This window comes from Cebus imitator, unplaced genomic scaffold (assembly GCF_001604975.1).
Source record: "Cebus imitator isolate Cc_AM_T3 unplaced genomic scaffold, Cebus_imitator-1.0 Scaffold33, whole genome shotgun sequence".
In the NCBI taxonomy this organism is placed as follows: Eukaryota; Metazoa; Chordata; class Mammalia; order Primates; family Cebidae; genus Cebus; species Cebus imitator.
The window spans coordinates 2,685,818-2,704,626 of NW_016107348.1; the positions used below are offsets into that span (position 1 = coordinate 2,685,818).

The 18,809-nt window shown below is 45.2% G+C and overlaps 1 protein-coding gene across 7 annotated transcripts in view; it reads left to right on the plus strand.

Moving 5' to 3' along the window:
- The window catches only part of CACNA1E (calcium voltage-gated channel subunit alpha1 E), a 496,128-nt gene that overhangs the window by 323,404 nt on the left and 153,915 nt on the right, over window positions 1-18,809 (plus strand). For all 7 annotated transcript variants that reach the window (XM_017524464.2, XM_017524463.2, XM_017524471.2 and 4 more), the window contains exon 9: window positions 16,820-16,923. In XM_017524464.2, coding sequence (XP_017379953.2) covers window positions 16,820-16,923 — 104 coding nt within the window. The remainder of the gene's footprint in view (window positions 1-16,819; window positions 16,924-18,809) is intronic.

The following is an 18,809-nucleotide window of genomic DNA, read 5'->3' on the forward strand; positions in this document are numbered from 1 at the left end:
TTTGAGATGGAGTCTTGCTCTGTCACCCAAGCTGGAGTGCAGTGGCACCATCTCAGCTCACTGCAACCTCCACCTCCCAGGTTCAAGCAATTCTCATGCCTTAGCCTCCTGAGGAACTGGGGTTACGGGCTGCTGCCACCACATCTGGCTAATTTTTGTATTTTTAGTAGAGATGGTGTTTCACCAAGTTGGCCAGACTGGTTTCGAACTCCTGACTTCAAGTGATCCACTTACCTCAGCCTCCCAAAGTGCTGGGATTATAGGCACGAGCCACCGTGCCCGGTCTCAGACTGTACTTCGAATGTGATCTTCAAAGTGCTATTTCATGATAAGGATTAACATTCCTGTTATACACACTGAAAAACTAAAGCATGGAGAGGTTGAGGGGTTCACCCACTATTACAGAACTAAGAAGAAAGAGGTGAGGCCACGGTTTTTCCATTAGCCTATGATGTCTCGCAGAGATAAGCTGTCCAGTGAGAGATACCCAGTTTAGGTTGGAGAAGGCATCACAGCCCCTGGGTAATTCATGGCCCACCAGTTCACACCCCTTTCCATTAATGTGGACAGATCATGTCCTTTGTTGTGGGTCAATGAGCATGGTCTTTGAAGTCAGGGAGATGTGGATTTGAATCCTAGCTCTCATTTTATGACTTTCGTGCCACTTCACGCCTCTAAGCTCAGTTTGCTCTTCTGTAAAATGGGGGTGATAATGATGACTTCATTGGGTCATTATGAGGATTAAAAGAAATCAGGTATGAGAAATCTCAGCACATTCTTCTCTCCCCTACAAAAGGGGCCAAGGCTGCACAAAGATTACCTGAGGGCAGATATTCTGAACATAGCCATAGTTTATTGATTCAGCATTTTCTCATTTGCTTCCCTCTCTCAAGACGCAAGAGAGAGACAGCGAGACTATCTTCCATGCAGATTGCTTGGAATTCTAACGCTGGCCTGTTAGTCTAATCATAACACATTTCTTCTTGGAAACAAACGTAGCAACAGCAATTATATCTTACTTTTAATGTCTAATTGGCTGTAAACGTGCTTTTACTAAGTTATTTCCATCGAACATATGGAGCATTGTGCAGTTTGCTTATCTCGACGTCCTCCTCTTGCAGTCCCCATCTTGGCTTTATTCGAGAGGCCAGCTAGGTGTGTGCTCGCCTTGTGGGTGCCCTGGAAGCTCCAGCAAAGGGCAGTGACAATGCTGTGAGCCTCCTCCTCCTCATTATCTATAGAGGCGGGAGCCGCTGTTCTCCTATCAGAGCCTCCAACCTTGAATTTGTATATGAATTCTGCTTCTCTTCGCCTTCTCCAGGTATGTCACCTCACCTGGCTTCTGGAGTGACCCTTCCCTGCTCTCTGAACCCCACTTCGCTGTGCCTTCCTCCGCTTCTAACTCTGCCTCTACAATGGGCTCTCTCCTTTTCCTCATAAGCTGATCATTCTTTCCAGCAAGAAGTCCCACAGGGCAGCTATGCCATTCTAGCCAGACTCGGTTATGGTATGACCTGGCGTTCAGAGGACACACCCCAGCACTTCTACACTGGCGTTCAGCCAGGTATGTCTTCACCACTGGTTGAGACAGACAAGCTTTCTTCTGCCTTTATGCTAGAAAGCAGCCTTTCCAAGAGCCCCACAGGGGCCAGAGCCCATGTCGGAAGATTCTCCCTTACGCTTTCCCCTCTGTTTTTCCAACTCCTGAAACTTAAATCCTTTTGCAGGGTTCAGGACTCAGCGTAGGTGTGTCGGATGCCTGGTCATCCTCGAGAAGGGCAGTGGAAGGGGCTGTATCTGTTGCTATGGCAGCACCCAGCTGAGATCACGAACCCATTTCATTTGCAGGCAATTGTAAGGTGAATCAATCTCCTTGTCACCCACTCCCCTCTGCGTCTCTCCCCACAGACTTCTCTCATCTCTCCTCCTCCCCACTCAACCTCAGGCTTTCTCCTTCCTCAGATCTCTCTCTCCCTCTTTTCTACTCCTAGATATAATACATCCACATAGCAGCTAAGGCTACTCATAGCAGATTTCTTACTTTCTCCTAGACCAGTAGTTCCCAAACTTGCGCAAGCATCACCTAAAGGGCTTGTTAAAACACAGACTGCTGAGCTTCCCCTAGAGTTCTGACCTGGAGTCTGCACCAGGACCCAGGAAAGTGCATTTCTGACGAGGGGCCATGCTCAGAACCACTTCTCTAGATCCAGTGTGATTTGGTGGTGGCTGGAATAGTCCTTTCCATTTTGATTTTAAATTATTTGATTAGCCCATTCATCCACTCATAGAACAGATGTTTATTGAGCACCTATTCAGTGTCAGACACTGTGCTGGATACTAGCTGTCTAGAGAAACTTAAAACCTTGTCTTCTAAGAGTTCACAGATCTGTACAAAAGACACAGTAAATAAGTAATTATTATTTGGGGTGATAAGTATTCTAATAACCTGCAAATAATAAGAGACTTAAAAGAGTATGCAACTGACTCCTTACGACAAGTAAATATTTAGATGACAGGAATATAAATAATCATGACCTATTCATTTATTTTTCTTTCTTTGCCAAGAATTGAATAAGGAGAACTGAGCTTAACCTATTTAAATAATAATATGTGAATTCTAATCTAATGTGAGACTAATACAATGTTTGTGGAGCCTTGACTGTTTCAGATACTGTACCACGTACAGGGCATATTGGTTAAGGGTGCTGGGGTCAGACTGCTAGGGATATAGTCCTGACCTGTCATTAGCTGTGCAACCACAGGCAAGTTACTCAACCACTCTGTGCCTCAGTTTCCTCATCAGAGGAGAAGATTATAGTATTAGTTTCTGCTTCAGCAGATCACTGAGAAGATGAAATGTGATAATGTAGGCAAAACATATATACTAATTACTCCAAAACTTATTGACTCTTGTTACTAACATATTTTGACCTGATGCTGCATATCACAGAATTGGGCTAAAGAAATTGATATCTTCCAGACTAAACAAATCTCCAGGATTTTGTCAAGAGAATGGATAGGGGCTGGACCTCCATGTGGGGATTAGAGAATTCCAAAGCAGGCCTGAAAAAGCCCTTGGAGCACCAGTCAGAGGAAGCAGCCCTACTTGGCTGTCGGAGACTCAGTAAACCCCAATGGAATATAAGAAAGGACTTGATGGATGGCCAGGATTTGGACCATGAAACTTGTTTTGGAGGAGGGAGGGGATTGTCAGGACTGAGGCTTTACAGCTGACTCAGCTGAAGAAGGCAGAACTCTCAGGCTGGGATGTGAGAGTTTCAAGCTCAGCCTTGCTGTCTAGAGAAACAGGGTCACTTTCAGGCCCAAATGCCGTGGGGCTGGTGCTGTCAGCATTAAATGCAGAGCATTTCCTAGCAATGCCTTCTTCAGAGAGGTTGCACTCTCCCCTCTTCAATATGACCCCTATCCCTGAGAGAGGTGGTTTTCTCTCATTATTTGTAAATCAGGGAGAGTTCCCCAATCTTTGTCTGGGACTCTACGAAGACCACAGTCCACATTCATGTTGAGTCAAGTCTCTCTTTTCTGTCTCCCAGACCCAGCCCCACAGCTGAGACTGTAGTTATATGAGAAAGCAGAATCTACCCGTTGTGTTTTAATCCTTTCCTGAGCTCATCAGAGATAAGAGTGATAGAGCCTTTCTTCTTACAGAGAGGATTAGAAGTTCTTTGTGGCAAGATATACCTGGAAAGGGCTTATTAAGTGATAATCCCTGATAAAGCCCCCTAATAATCTACTAGTTTTGCCATTTTAGTGGTGGGGGAAAAAACTCCTAGACACTTAATTAACTCTTTGGGAAATCTTTCTAGTCACCTTTTCTTTCTTTTCTTTTTTTTTTTTTTGGTCCCTTCTGTTTGCCTCAGATTTAATTGGAGCCATACATTCAGTTTATTCACTTATTTGTTTATTAATTTAACAAATACTTGCTGAGCACCTACTGAGAGCTAAGTTGGGTTCTGAGCCAGAAACAGACAAATCAGACCTGCTTCTTGTTCCTGGGGGTGTCAAGTCTTGTAGAAGTGAACAACATACCAACCCACAATAATTATGGTGCAGTTAAGTGGTATGGTGGATTCAGTGCAGGGCATAAGGGAGTGACTGACTCTGGGAAGGTTTTTTAGTGAAGGTAACATTCAGTCAGGGTTTAAGCAAAGGCTTTTCAGGTGGAAAAGTTGGAGAAGGCATTATAGGCAGTGGGGACAACTGAGCAATAGCGTAGACATAGGGACGTGCCATAAAATTGCAAGGAGCTGGGTGTGGCTGCGTGACTTGGTATACAGGTAGGCAGATGCTGTGAGAGACAGATGAGCTAGAGAGGCGAGGTTGGGTCAGTCGGGTAAGGGATTTGGCATGGGCAACCGTTGCAGGGCATTAAGCCGGGGAGAGACAGGGCAAGATGTGTTGGTTAGAAATGACAACTCTCCCTTGCTTTGAAGAATGGAGCCAGCTGTGCCTGGGAATCGCCTGCCCCACTTTACAAGATCTCCCTGGCAACAGAACGGCTGTTGTACAACTAGCCAGGGAACTTGCTGTGACAGTCTTCCAACCTTATCTGACATCCAGAGCAGAGAAGAAATTGCCAAGTTAGGATGTAGATATCAAAGGAATTGCAACAACACAACATTAGAATAGGATTACAATATGAAATTAAAAATGACTCTTTTTCCACTGGTATTGCTGTTGCAAATACCAGCATCTGTAACTCCCTTCTTCAATACGTTCTAAGTTAAAACATTGCTATTTTTATCTGTAGCCCCCTTGCCCTCTACCCCAGGCAATACAGTGTAGTTTCTTGAGGAGAGGCCAAGCTAGGCGTGGATTCTGAATCTTCAGAAGGCTTACTGTGGGAGCTTGGGCACATCTCCTGGCCTTCTGAGCCTGGGTTGTGTTGCTGTTCCTTGTCGGTTTGTGATATGGTTTGGCTGTGTCCCCACCCAAAATCTCATCTTGAATGGGAATCCCTATAATCCCCATCATCTCCACCTGTCAAGGGATAGACCAGGTGGAGGTGATTGAATCATGGGGGTGGTTCTCCCATGCTGTTGTCCTAATAGCAAGTGAGTTCTTGCTAGATCTGATGGTTTTATAACTGTTGGTAGTTCCTCCTGTATTCATTATCTTTCCTCCCTCCTTGTGAAGAAGATGCCTTGTTTCTCCCTTGGCTTCTGCCATGATCGTAAGTTTCCTGAGGCTTTCCAGCCATGCTGAACTGTGAGTCAATTAAACCTCTTTCCTTATAAATTACACAGTCTCGGGCAGTTCTTTATAGCAGTGTGAGAACAGACTAATAGACTTTGTTGCAATAGCACCTCTCTGGCATGTGGTTGTGAAGATTAACGTATGCTATGCACCTGGTCCAGTGGCCAGCTTAGAGTAGATGGCCTATCACTCTTATCTCTGATGAGATCAGGAAAGGATGGAAACAAAACTGGAAGATTCTGCTCTATCATATAACAAGTGGAAACCATTATTATTTTTCTCCCCTCTGTTACATGGAGCGTTAGGATCTAAGTGACAGGAAAATGTTCAGATAAAGATGTTTTAATTATGTTTTCTTCATACTTCCAGAAAGAGGTCTGCATGGGTTTAGGTTGGCTCTGCCCTCTGACAGCTTATGTGCATTCTTGTATTGCTCTCCCATCTTCACTGCTCTTCATACCTTCCACCCGAATGAACAGCAGAGAGAGCGATGCAAAGTCCGGTCAAAGTAAAAGGGGATTCTTCCTGATGTTTCTCAGATGGGAGAAACAATGAACATGATTACTTTATTATCTTCGTTTTGCTTCAGCCTTGCTGTGCCCAGACCAATGGGAATACTCATTTGGAATGAACTTTATGTATCTTTGGAGAAAGAGGAGAACCAAGGTGAATTTCTAGGAGGGCAGCAGCAGAGTGACGAAGAGAGTACACATCAAGAGATGAGAAAAGAGAAGGGGGCTGGGGAGTGGCAGAACTGGGATCTGAGAGTTAGAGTCCATGAAAGACGGGAGAAGCAAAGTGAGAAATGCGGGGTCTGAGCAGGTGCCTGTTTCACATCTGTTGTCTGATACAGGCACCTACTCCTGTATCAAGGCAGGAATTGGGCATCAGTGTCCCTGACAGATGGCCGCCTGACACAGCGATTCCTATTAATAACAATCATTTGGCACTGGGGCAAATGGATAAGCTAGTTACAAATAGAGGTGACCAGCCTGAGGACTGACTGTCCCCAAGGTCTGTTAAAGAGGTCAGGCGAGAATATTTTGTGCACACCTGTAGCTCAGTGGGCTATGAGAAACTCACCCATGTACCTACCCTCAGGCCTTCCAGTGATGCATGGGCTAACATTTCATTATCGCTCCGTCAACACTGATGTAGACTCAGTGACCATGTCTTCCATCAATGCTGTCTTGGGTTTTGGAGATACAAAGACTTACAATCCATGGTTCCTTGCTTTCAACCTGTTTTTATTAAGGAATAAGAGTGTTTCCTGTGGCTACAGAATAAATGAAACTGTCTCGGGGCTTCTTCAGGAAACCAGTGAGGCTAACCAGTCTTACATAGTGTTTGATACACAATCATTAATTAAAACAGAGATGTTCAATGAGAACTTAATTCACCGTCCGCTCAGAATTCATTGAGTAGGGAAGAATGAAAGCAAAAAAAAAAAAAAAAGAAAAAAATCTGAAGCTTTTTTTCTTGAGCCTCTGCTCTTACAGGCTGTGCTGAATATTTGAGTTAGCTAAGTGCACTTGCTGTATGTCAACAGAGATGACATTTTACAGGTGATATATTTTTTCCAGAGAAGGAAACTTATATAGGCTTGTGAAGCAGAATAATGCCAGCAGGTTTATAATCACCTATTAGTAAACACCATTATCGAGAATCTCCTGTTTGTGGAGTAATATTCTAGGCATTGGAAGAGTGAACACAGAAATAAAGATGCACTTCTGTTTTTAAGCCCTAATGGGAATGGAGGGTCAATATGTAAACACATATAAAGAAGGTCTGTAAATAAGTGCAAATAAATGCCTGAGTGCAGCACTTAATGTTCTGTTTTCTATTACAGGTATTTGTACTGATGACTTAGCCTTCTTATGGATAGCAAAGCCCTTGAGAACTGTTTTCCTTTCTCATTCATCTTGTGCAGAGTACACATTCAAAAGCGTTGAATGAATATGTATGCTACTGTGAGGTGTGCCTAATTTCTGGGGGAATTCTGCAGTGAAGTAGAATGACATGTTTAAGGGAAGCCTTATAGCGGCTTAGCAGTGTTTTCAAGTATCAGAGGACTTATAGTTGGTGGAGTAAGGAGACAGGAGAGAGAAGAAAGGAGGAAGAGTTCATGGGGACTGAGCAAATCCAAACTGTTTATATCACCATTCAGCGTCCTCTGTGACGTGATCCTTCAGATCTTATCTCCCCTTGCTTACTGCCACCAAAGGCAACCCTCTGTGGCCTTAGCATTTCCACCTCTTTCTCTCTCCTTGGAACGTCTTCCTCTGTTGATTGGACAAACTGAATCCATCTTCCACGTCATGTCTGGGTGAAAGTGCAGTCTTAGGAAGCCTTGCATGACATCTCTATCCTTGCTCCTATCCTCATTAAATGTCAGTGTTTGCAGGTCTGATTTCAGTGATCTTAAACTTCATAGGAAATGAGAGACAATCATGGTCTTCAACTCCAGGTAGCTTTCAAATGAGATCATGAGGCGACGCTAATTACATACAAAATAATGAGAGGGAGCAGAGCTGTGTATAATTAAGTGCTAAACAGAGTGGACGGAACAGGAGGGCTGTGCAGAGTGGATTGGAGGTCAGACGCGCTGCATTCTGGTTCTCCTTCCATAACAGTGAGTGGAGTACCTTTTGGCAGCACTTGGCTTTTGAACCTTGGTTCTTCTTCTGTAAAATGAGGGGTTTGGGCAAGAGGCTGTGATTCCTTCCAGCTCTCGAATCTGTAAGATGATGGTTAGAGTACTCATATTTGACTGAGTGGAAAATAGTGATTTGTTAGTGGGAGGGGAGAGGGGAACATCAGGAAAAGCAATAAATGATGGCGACCGGAAGGACTGATCTTTGACAACCATAGGACAAAGTGAAGAATCAGAGGGAGTGGTTGAAGACTGGTTATCTTGGCATTGTTTCTGGAATAGGATGGGCACTGCACAAAATGTTCACAGTAGAGGATATATTAAGCTTCCTGTACTCTTTTGCCATTCTGATACTCACCTCCCCTCTTGCTCTCAGAGCCCTTTCTGGTGCTTGCCCTTCTTTAAATAATACAAGTCTTTCATCAGCAAGCCCTGTACAAGGGGCAAAGGGGTCATGCGCTTTAGCTGATCACCACTGGGCATGATTTCTTTAATCCTGTCTTAAATTCACCTGCTTTGGCTGATCTGCATACGGTGGTGATGGCTGCTGTGAGAGCAACACACTGGCCTTTTCTCAGAGCAAAGTGGAATGCCAGTCTGATGGCCCAGCACAGCGTCAGCTGCCTTTGTCCTGGACCCCAGAGCGTCTGCCTTCCCATCACCCTGGGTTGCAGTTGCAGACAGCCTCCTTTTTAATTTTTTTCTAATAATCTTTGTTTTTTTCAAACCCTAAAACAATACTTTGTTATTACGTGAAAGTTGCAAAGTATAAAAATAATTTTTAAGAATAACTTATTTCTACCCCATCACTCCCCCCACGGGTTATAATCACTATTATTAATAACATTTTCCACTGTTTTGACTAAAAAAGGATTTCTCCTAAAATTCACCCATGACCCAGAACTATTTAAATAAACTTTTATTTTGGAAAAAAACCCTAAAATTTTTATCATAGAAATTTTCAGTCACGCACAAAAGTAGAGAGAATACAATATTGAAACCCTGTGTAACCCAGATCAACCGCAGCCGTTACAAGAAGACCTTCTTTAGAGGATCTGGCATTTCCCTATTGGGCTTCTGCGTCAGAGTTCAGACACGATGACATCGGCGTTGGAATTACTAGGATTTAACCAGAGAGATTTTAAGCACAGCAGGACCGTGAGCCCCACTCATATTGGAGGTGCCCTCTTTTGCAGACCCTGCCACAGCAGCCTCCGTAGTCCTATGTGGCACCGCTATTTGCTCTTGAATTGCCCTCCCAGGAGTGCGGATGGGTTTTCACTGACACACAGGTACCTGCCTGCCCATTGCCAGTGGTGAGGGCTGCCCACATGTGGGGTGGGCCATGCCTGCCCTTGCAGCTGCCCAGCCAGAGCTCCTGACTCTGGTCTCGGTAGGGTCTTGTGGCTGCTTGTAGGTTGGGTGGAGGAGGGTTTCTTTCTGTGCTACTCCTCTTTGCCAAACTGACTCTGCCACATTTTCCCACTGGCAAAAGAAGGGGAAGAATAGGTGGTGAAATGTCCAAATAAAAAGTTGCTCTCCAAGGTCCTTTTGGTTCTAGACTAAGGCACTGCTGCATCCTTAGTGACAATCACTGACAATCCGGGCAGTGAGGGGAAGGTGGCTGCATCAAGTCCAGAGGGTTTGGAATGACCAGAATGTGTGAGAAGCCTTAATGACTCATAACGGCCCCTGGCTGAGCCAGATGCTGCCTTGAGATTGTTTGTGTGGGGAGACTTAAACTATGTTTATTAAATATCCTCAGGGCTCTGAGTTATAGTGAAACACCCTGCTCCTGGGTCTGACGGGCTCAGCCTCGGGGCTGGGTGACAGCAGGTGCCTGTGTTTCACTTGGAGCTTTAGGTTCTCATTCTTTCCCCTGCTTCTCCAACTTTGTCTCTTGCCTGGGGGCTGAGAAGACAGCTTTGTTTTTCTCGCTGCAAGATCCTGGTGGTGACTGTCCTATCTTTCATTCTGCTCTAGATGGTGGTGATAGTATGGGTAGAATTGCTTTTAAGAGTTCTGGAACTAAAGCAGACATGAAGAGTCAAGGGTTTGTAAGACGCTGACCCATCCTGGTTCTAGATTGTGGCCCCAGATCTGCCGATAAGTTGCTTGGATCCTCAGGGAAGTTGCTTGGCTTCCTTGGGCCTCAGGTTCCTCTCCTGTGGAATGGTGAGTTGGATGACTTGTTCTCATCATCCTCTTCTAAGAGTATGACTGCATTTCCTAGTCTGCAGGAAACCTGTTACAGGCATTTAATTACCCAATGACTTGTGGGGTATGCTGCACATTGTATCCTTTCCCTAAAATGTGGGTGTTGTCAGAGGAATCATACGGTGGCTTTGAAGTAGGAACACCACCCAACCGGTGTGACCGAGGGAAGGGGTGTTGCCAGCTTTGTATGGTCAGTCAAAACCCTAATCGAATGCCTTAAATCAGATTCCCTAGAAACTGACTGTGAAATTAAGCTTCTTGTGGCAGTGATTTAATTAGGGACTGCTCTTAGGAGTTACCTGTAGGTCTGTGAGGGAAGCAGGATAGTCAAGGGAAAAACTCAGCCTGGTTCCATGGGCAGCCCAAAGTGTGAATTACACCACAGCAATTGTCTTACCCAGTGGCAAAAGGGCTGGGCCATTGATACTCCTGCATCAGGTAGTTATCTGTTACACCCCCTCATCATCACCAGCAGGGTCCAGGATGACACTCTAGGTGAAGCTGGTCTGTCAGTCAAGGGCAAGCATCTGAAAAGGATGCAGGAATGAGGCAGGTGTGAGTTATAAGCAGCCAACACTTATATAGCAGCGGGTGGGGGGGGGTGAGATGTGGACGATAGTGCCACAGAACCTGCCACGTCCTTTGTGAGAGCTGGACGTGGCGGAGGGCAGAGGCAGGGTGGGAGAGGGCTGTCCCGGGTGGCTGATTCCTGTGGATGGCTCAGCACATGCAGGGAAGTGTTCAGATGGGATTTCCAGTTAGGCTAATCTAACTGATTGTTCTAAAAATTGGGATGATGTTGCATTTGGGTTGGGTCAGGGTGCCTAGGAAGGGACATGAGGAAGGCCTTAGGGTTTTCTGGAGGCTGGTTGTCCAGTGATACATATTTTGAAAAAGTCAGGGGGCATTTCAGCATAATATCCACACAGAGCTCTGGGGTGGGACTGCCACTGCACGGTGTAGCAGTTCATTCTGAAAGGGCGTTCCCCACCCTCCTTTTCCCCTTATATGTCCCCCACTTCTTGACACGTCTTCATTTTAACCTTTTTCTCCCTCTTTCTTCCACCTCCATAGTTAACCTTTTCACTGCCTTTCTGGCTTCTGCTGTCTCAGCCAAGGTAGTTTCTTAGCCTCCCGTGTGACTGCTTTCCCTGAAAGCTTCAGTGCTTCCTTTCCTGACCTCCTGACCTTTCAGGCCCACCTGCCCCAGTGCCCTGTGCTCTCTTCATAGCACTGACTGCACTTTAGAGTGACATTTGTGTGCTCACTTGCTTCACGTGTGTCTCCCCCATTAGATCACAAGTTTCAAAGGGCTGGGACTGAGAGTGTCTTGCTCATCACTTATCCTGAACACCTAGAAAAGTGTCTGTCACATAGTAAGTGGCCCATGAATGTGTTGAATAAAAAATATGGCATTTCAGCTCCGAGACATGGAATCCAAGTCCTTTGGGGTGGGACAGGAGCTGTCACACTTGGTGCCAGAGGAAATGGGAGCCTAGGGAATGTGTGTTGGCCCATGAGGCGCAGGAGGCCGGGTGTGTTGCTGTGAGGGAAGGTGTGAAGCAGTTGAATCAGTCCCCGACCTCTTTCCTTCCCCACTCATTGCTCTTTGAATTTTCCTTTCCCTGGGGGTGGTCAGCAGAGGCTTTGGACAGATGCACCTGCAGAGATGAATGTCCTGGCCTTTTTGGTAGTCTACGGTGGTTGCTCCAACTATCTCCTGACCTGCGCTCAGTTAATAATTAATGAAGCCAAAGATCTTTCCTTGAGATGGAGCCTTGAGTCTGGCAGTTCTTAACTAGAAGTCATCTTGCCCCCCAGGACATTTCATAAGTTTTGATTGTTGTAACTGGGGAAGTACTAGTGGCATCTCGTGGGTAGAGGCCAGGCATCTGCTGAGGCACACACAGGATGCCCCCACCCCCTCCAACAGAACTTTTGTCCACAGGGGCCGGCGGTGCTGCAGTAGAGGAAACCCTGCCTAGGCCAGCCCTGCTCTAGCCAGCAGGTGCCGCTGCCAGCCTGTGGAGCAGGTATTCCCCAGAGACCCTTTGCTTCTGAAAGGACCATGGAGTCAGCATTTGCCTTACTCCTAGCCCCAACACATTCAATCACAGGCAGTTCAGCCTCCCCGGTTAGAGCCTCCCCCACGAAGTCATCGGCAATTCACAGAGCTGCTCTGTAAAGAGGGTGCACAGACAGGGAGCATGCTTTCCATGGAGCACCGGAGAACCCTGTTAGAGACCTGTCTCTGAGGATGGGGGCTGGGCCCTGTCTCCATAGCCTCAGCTCCAGGGAACCATGGGACCTGTCTCCTCCTGCTTGCTCTGTCTCCATCTTTCTCTCCAATCCTGCTCCTCCCACCCTACCCTGCAGCATCTTCCCCAACCCCGTGGAGATTAATGTGATAATTGCCATGTGTGCCTGTTTACGGAGGGAGTGGGTGAGCTTACCACCCCCATCAGTCAGGTTCCGAAAGGAATACATTCCCACAATGTCAGGACTGGTACCTGCTGAGCGCTCCTGTGCAGGTGGGCCACCGCCCCCGAACTGCTTTCTCTGTCATCACCCTCGTCATGCGCACGTGTGCGTGTGTGTGTCACTCAGGGGATCGGCAGGTGAGAAAGATGGAGAGCAGCCAGCATGCCAGTCTAGGGGAGGGCTGGGTGGGGAGGATATTGGGAGATGGGAGGAGCCTCAGTGCCCCGTGTAAGAGGACAATGACCAAACAAGTGCTCTTCTGTGGTGCCTGACTTATGGTAGGAGTTCCATGAGTGGCGTGGGATGGAGGGGCTGGCATTCTCTGGGCAGCATTCTTTGCAGGGAGGGCCCTGGTTTCCCTTAGTGGCTCCACAGTAGAGATCTGGGCTGCGAAGGTTCTTCTGGGGTCAGGATCTTGATTGGAGTACTTAGCATGGCTGTCCGGTGTTCCTGAAGGAAGAGTGGCAGTCACTGGGGAAAATAGAGTGCAAGTCTTACATGAAAGGAGCTTGTGATAACTGCCACTCTGTCATAGAAGTGGGGATGCTGTAGAGAGGATGAGTGATTCTCCCTCTCACAGGCAACCCTTCTCTCTTGCACCTCCTGCTGCGGCAGACACGTGCGTACCACAAGAGAGAAAAGAGTCACAACTCCGCTGTTGAACTGGCAATTTCACCCTGACCCCCGCTTCACGTGCTTTCTGGGCACTTGCACTTGCTGCCTCGAGCTGTCGAATGCTGCTGCTTTTTTAATCTCAAAGGACACTTGATTCGTCGTCTCTCCTACACTGGACAATTTTGTTTTAATAACGATGAATCAGAAGGAGATTGAAGCCCTAACTGGCATCAGAAAGAACCTTGCCATTTTGAAGGAGGAAGCATGCGTTTCTTCGCTTGCCTGCTTCCTGCTGAGGTGTGTCCCTTTGTCCTACTGGGTGTGTCACTGGCTCATGGACAGGCACGCACAGAGAGTGGAGGCCACCTGGCCAGGAAGGATGGAACAGGAGGGAGAGGAGCAAGGTGTTGGGGTGGGGCGGGGGCAAGCCTATTAAAAGGCGTGTGAATAATCTAGGGGAGTTGTCAAGCTGCTTTCTCCAGAAGACTTTTTAAAGCTGTCAGTCATCTTCAGAATCCCCAGGGCCTTGCTGGTGCTGGTGTCTTCTCAGCTGTTCTATTTCTCCTTCTAGTTCCCATCCCGTTTTTTCGTCCAGCAGGCCCCAACACCATGGTGGGTGACGTTTGCAGCAATTCAGAGAAATCTCTACAGATTGAGAGGGGGCTATCAGAATGAATTGTATCAGCGTTATTTTTAAGAGGAGAATCTTCTTATTAGAATTGTGGACATTTTTTGATTAGTCAACTGTCTATGTGGGCCAAACCCTTTATTAGGTGCCAGATACAGAAATGAGCAGACAGTTAAGGTTTCTGCCTGAATATAGGTTGAAGCAAAACCAAAACATACTCACAAAATGCTGAATTAAAAGACAGTGCTCGTCACTGGTGTTTGATTCATTCCAGATTCTGGCCCACTTTAGTTTCTACCTTTCATAGACCGGATTCCTTGATGTGTTACTAGATTTTCTCTGAAAATGAGGATTCCATGGTCAAAATTGATTATGAAATGACAGAATAAACAAGGTAAATAATGTTGTTTTTTTGTGTGGATCTTCTGACAGGCACGGAAGAAAATATAATCTGCTGTGTTTCCCTGATTTTTTTGGTTACAGAAGTCCCTTTTCCACAAAACACATTAACTTCTTTCAAATCTCTAGCAATGAGAACAGTGTAATTTTGGACATCCCCCTTACAGCATCCCTTGCAAGTAGTCACCCAAGTGAAATTGCTCGGAACCACCCTCAAACTATAGCTCAATTATTTGAGAACAAAAATGTCTTCACAGCCACAGTTTCATCATTGCTGTTGCTGATACCTGCTAATGTTTATGGGCAACCAAGTCCCATCTGGGTGCTCGGTGTAGACTCAGTTTTTGTTGCCAAAGAATGTTGGGGGTGGCGGAGGGGTTTGGCCCCTGGCTAAGCCATAGAGTGAATAAGCCCTGTTAATCCGCAGCTCTACGGGTGAACTATCAAAGCTAGCCAGCCTTACGGAAGGATTGATTTAAAATCATGAATAAACCCAGAGCTAGCTATGCGAAGATCATTGCAGTTCATTTTTCCAGCTCATAGGGAAGGTCCATGTCTTAACGATCCCAGAGAAAACGGCTCCCTACCTCCATTAAAACCCTCAACAGCTCTTGGCATCTAGTTCTCCTGTATCTTTCTACTAATATGCAGGAAGAATTTCCTCTGAGGTCTGGCCCATGTCTTCCCTGATTGCATTTAACTGACCAGACCTGATTGAACCACAGAGCTCCATCTTACACACTGAAATTGTCAGGTTTCTGCATCTGTTTCTTCCCATTCAGAAAGTGTTTTCTTGTTTATTTTTCATTTGTATTCTGCTTCAACTGCAATTATCTCTCTCTAAATAGTGTAGGGGCAAAACAAAAGACACAAGTTTGGTGAAAGGAGATTGCCTTAGAAGCTGTTTTAGTAAAACAGAGCTAGCATTCAACCCAGCAATTCCATTACTGGGTTTGCTTACAGCCCAAAGGAATATAAATCATTCTGTTACACAAGCACGTGCATGCATATGCTTATTGCAGCACTATTCCTCATAGCAGAGACATGGAATCAACCTAAATGCCTGTCAGTGACAGAATGGTTAAAGAAAATGTGGTACGTATACAACGTGGAACACTATACAGCCATAAAAAAGAATGAGAACGTGTTCTTTGCAGGAACATGGATGGAGCTGGAGGCCATTATCTTTAGCAAAGCAACACAGGAATAGAAAACCAAATACTACATGTCCTTACTTATAGGTGGGGGCTAAATGATGAGAACACGTGTTCACAGAGAGAGGAACAGCACACTGGAGCCTTTTGGAGGGTGAAGGATGGGAGAAGGAAGAGGATCAAGAAGCTATTGGGTACTAGGCTTAATACCTGAGTGATGAAATAATATGTGTAACAGACCCCTGTGACATGAGTTTCCTATATAACTAACCTGCACATGCGCCCCTGAACTTAAAAGTCAAAGCAGCTGTTTTTACTGGATGACTACAGTGATAGGTCCACGATTGGTAAGAGGCTGTATTCTGCAGACTGGTATATTTGAGTGGGAGGCAGAGAGAAATGAGATAATTTGGGAGAAAACAAGAATGTCACAGAAGTCCACAGGAAGCATGAAGACAAAGAATCAAAATATGTTTTCAAAATTTAGTAGTGAGAGGGGAAAAAGTAAATTAGAGGGACAAGAAATATTTTGCCATAGAAATTGAGTTCTGATCTTAATTTTACTAGTTTAGCATGTGAGTTTTAGGCATGGCATTTGACTTTGGCCTTCTTTTTCCAGTGAAATAGAGATAAAATATCTGTTAAGTTTCAAATGGGTCTTAAGTTTGTGTGTGAAAAAGTGGCATTGGGGTTGAGGGGATTTCCAGCCCTGCATATGTGAAATGCAATTCAGGAACACTATTTGGAAAGACTTGGAGGTGCTGTTGGGGGAGGAGGCGTCAAGGGGAACACTGAGAACCCTTAGTTGAGTGGTGCAACTGTTAGAGGACTTCTCAAAATACTCCCAAGCTCTAGTTCAAGGTTCTAATAAGACATCCTGCTAAGAATTGCTTCCTTTTTAAAGTAATGAGATAGAATTCTTCCTCAGTCCCTGTCCATGCAAGGGTCTTGCGTCCAATTATGGTTCGAAAATCCAGAATATGGATTCGCAGCCATTTATTCATTCCCTGAGTGTTAGCATTAGAGAGAGTGCAAGTGATCACCCTTCAAATCTAGGTTTATTCCTTGTTCTGGCCAGAGCCTTGCTGGGACCAGGTCTGGGCCAGCTCTGTGCTATTGTACTATGGTGGAAGAAAGCAAGTGGAGCCCAGGTCAAGGGCTGAGGAAGATGCAGAAGACCCTAAAATTTCTTCCCAACAACCCTGTCAGGCCTTTGCTAGCCTCCATGGTACAGATTGGGCACAGCCTGCCTTTGTCTTTTTGAGAATTTCCCCAATTTCATGTGCACATTACTCAGTGCTATAAAACCAGTGGTTGTTTGCGTGACCTTGGAAAAGTATCAGACCTTTCTGTATTGTCTTCTCGTGTGCTAAGCAAGCGTGTGAGAATATTCCAAATCAGAATATTATGGAACCATTTTTAAGTATTAAGGAACCATTTTTTTCTTTCTTTCAGACCAATGATGCCTTAGGAGCCACCTGGAATTGGCTGTACTTCATCCCCCTCATCATCATTGGATCCTTCTTTGTTCTCAACCTAGTCCTGGGCGTGCTTTCCGGGTGAGCCAGATGATTCTTTCTTCTTAACTCATTTGCTGACTGCTAACTGTAAACTAATGCCTCCTGATTCATGGCATATTCATTCATTTAACCTTCATTTAGAAGATACTTACCAAACAGTTCCTCCGTGCCAAATGCTTTCTAGATGCTGGGAATGTGGTAGTGAACCATCATTCTAATAATCTTGATTATTCTTAGGAATTAAAAAGTCTTGATGTCAGACACAACACTGAACACGGTATCTAGTGAGAGTTCATTTATCCATCCATGCTTTCATTCAGTAACTCAGCAGTCAGAGACGGATGTCAAACACTGTGCTGGTTTTTAGGGAAACAAAGTTGAATTAGACATAGGCTTTCCCTCAAAAGCTTCTTACTTTGTAGTGTATTAGGCTTCAAGTCTCATATTTGTGGCTTGAATTAATTTATACAAATCTGCAACTATTTGGTGAACAATACCATGGTAAGCATCGCCAGGAGCACACAAAGTATAAGGTGTGGTTTCTTTCCTCAAGAGACATGTTTTCCCAAGAAGATGATACAAACACATGAAACAGAATAGGAGTCCTTTTATTGATTTAGACAAGATATAGTCATTTGTTTTGGGGAAAGGACAAATCTATGTAGTCTGAAGTCATCAGGGATAGTTACATGAAGGATTGGGATTTTGCTTGGGTTATGAAATATGTAGTAGGATTCTTAGACTATATGGGAGTGAACACTTCAGGAAGGGGAACATCACACCACAAGCAAAGATGAAAAAATGGGACTTGTCACGGAGTGTGAAGAAATTATAATGTAACATCTTAGGATAGCTGAAACGGGGATATATATTGGAGATTCTTACATTTTTCTAAGCAAAACTGAACTTTTTGTAAGAGTGGCGTACGTTCTTCAAATGAAAATTTATAAGTTGGCGCTTCTGTTTAAACATGGCAGATTGAACTAAGTTGGTCATTTCTTGAAACTCCACTAACAGAGAAAATAAATTTTAAGAAGAGAACAAGGACAAAGAGAACAAGAGGCATGACAGATGAGCAATGTCAACAAAATTTTTGAACGTAGAAAAAGTTGGCAACTGACAGTGGTAGGAAAGCTGAAGCTTAATTGTTTACAATGGGGGATACCAGTGAAAAAGCAAACTGATTGTCTTGAGGAGCCCTAGAAAGGCTCAGGAATTAGACACCAGGTAGGTCTGAGAGCTGGGGAAGATGTGGTGCTGAAAACAAGATGGAAGGAGTGGTGGAAAGTCCTTGTAAGGAACATTAGACTCCCTGCTCCACCCCACTCCAACCTCCAGGCAGTTCTGAGAAATATCTGCTTCACCCAACCCCCACCCTAGCAAAAGTTAGGAGACGTAATCTCTAGATGTGAAATCAGAGAAGCTTGGAATGGTACGGTCAGGTACACTTGAGGCTGGTGTCGATATGCTGTGATGAAAACCGTAGAGCTAAATGAAAGTACAAACTGAATGTGCATAGTCCAGCCCACTTCTCCTGCTTGACTCTTAAAAATATAGCAAGCTGGTAGGAGTGGAGAGGATTCCTCCTTGGGGAAGCTGTCTGTCAAGAGAAGGAACAAATTTATACTGATATCTGGGGAAGACCAGAGAAACAGATACCCACTTCATCACCTTTGGTGAGACCCACTGTATTCATTACCTATGGCTGCTGCAACTAATTACATAGCTCTGTGGCTTAAAACTGTGAGAGAAACTTTATTCACTTGCAGTTCTGGAAGGTAGTGGTCCAAACTCTGGCAGGGCTGTTGATATGGTTTGGCTGTATCCCCACCCAAATCTCATCTTGAATTGTAGTTCCCACAGTTACCAGGTGTTGTGGGACAGACCCAGTGGGAGGTAATTGAATCATGGGGGTGGGTCTTTCT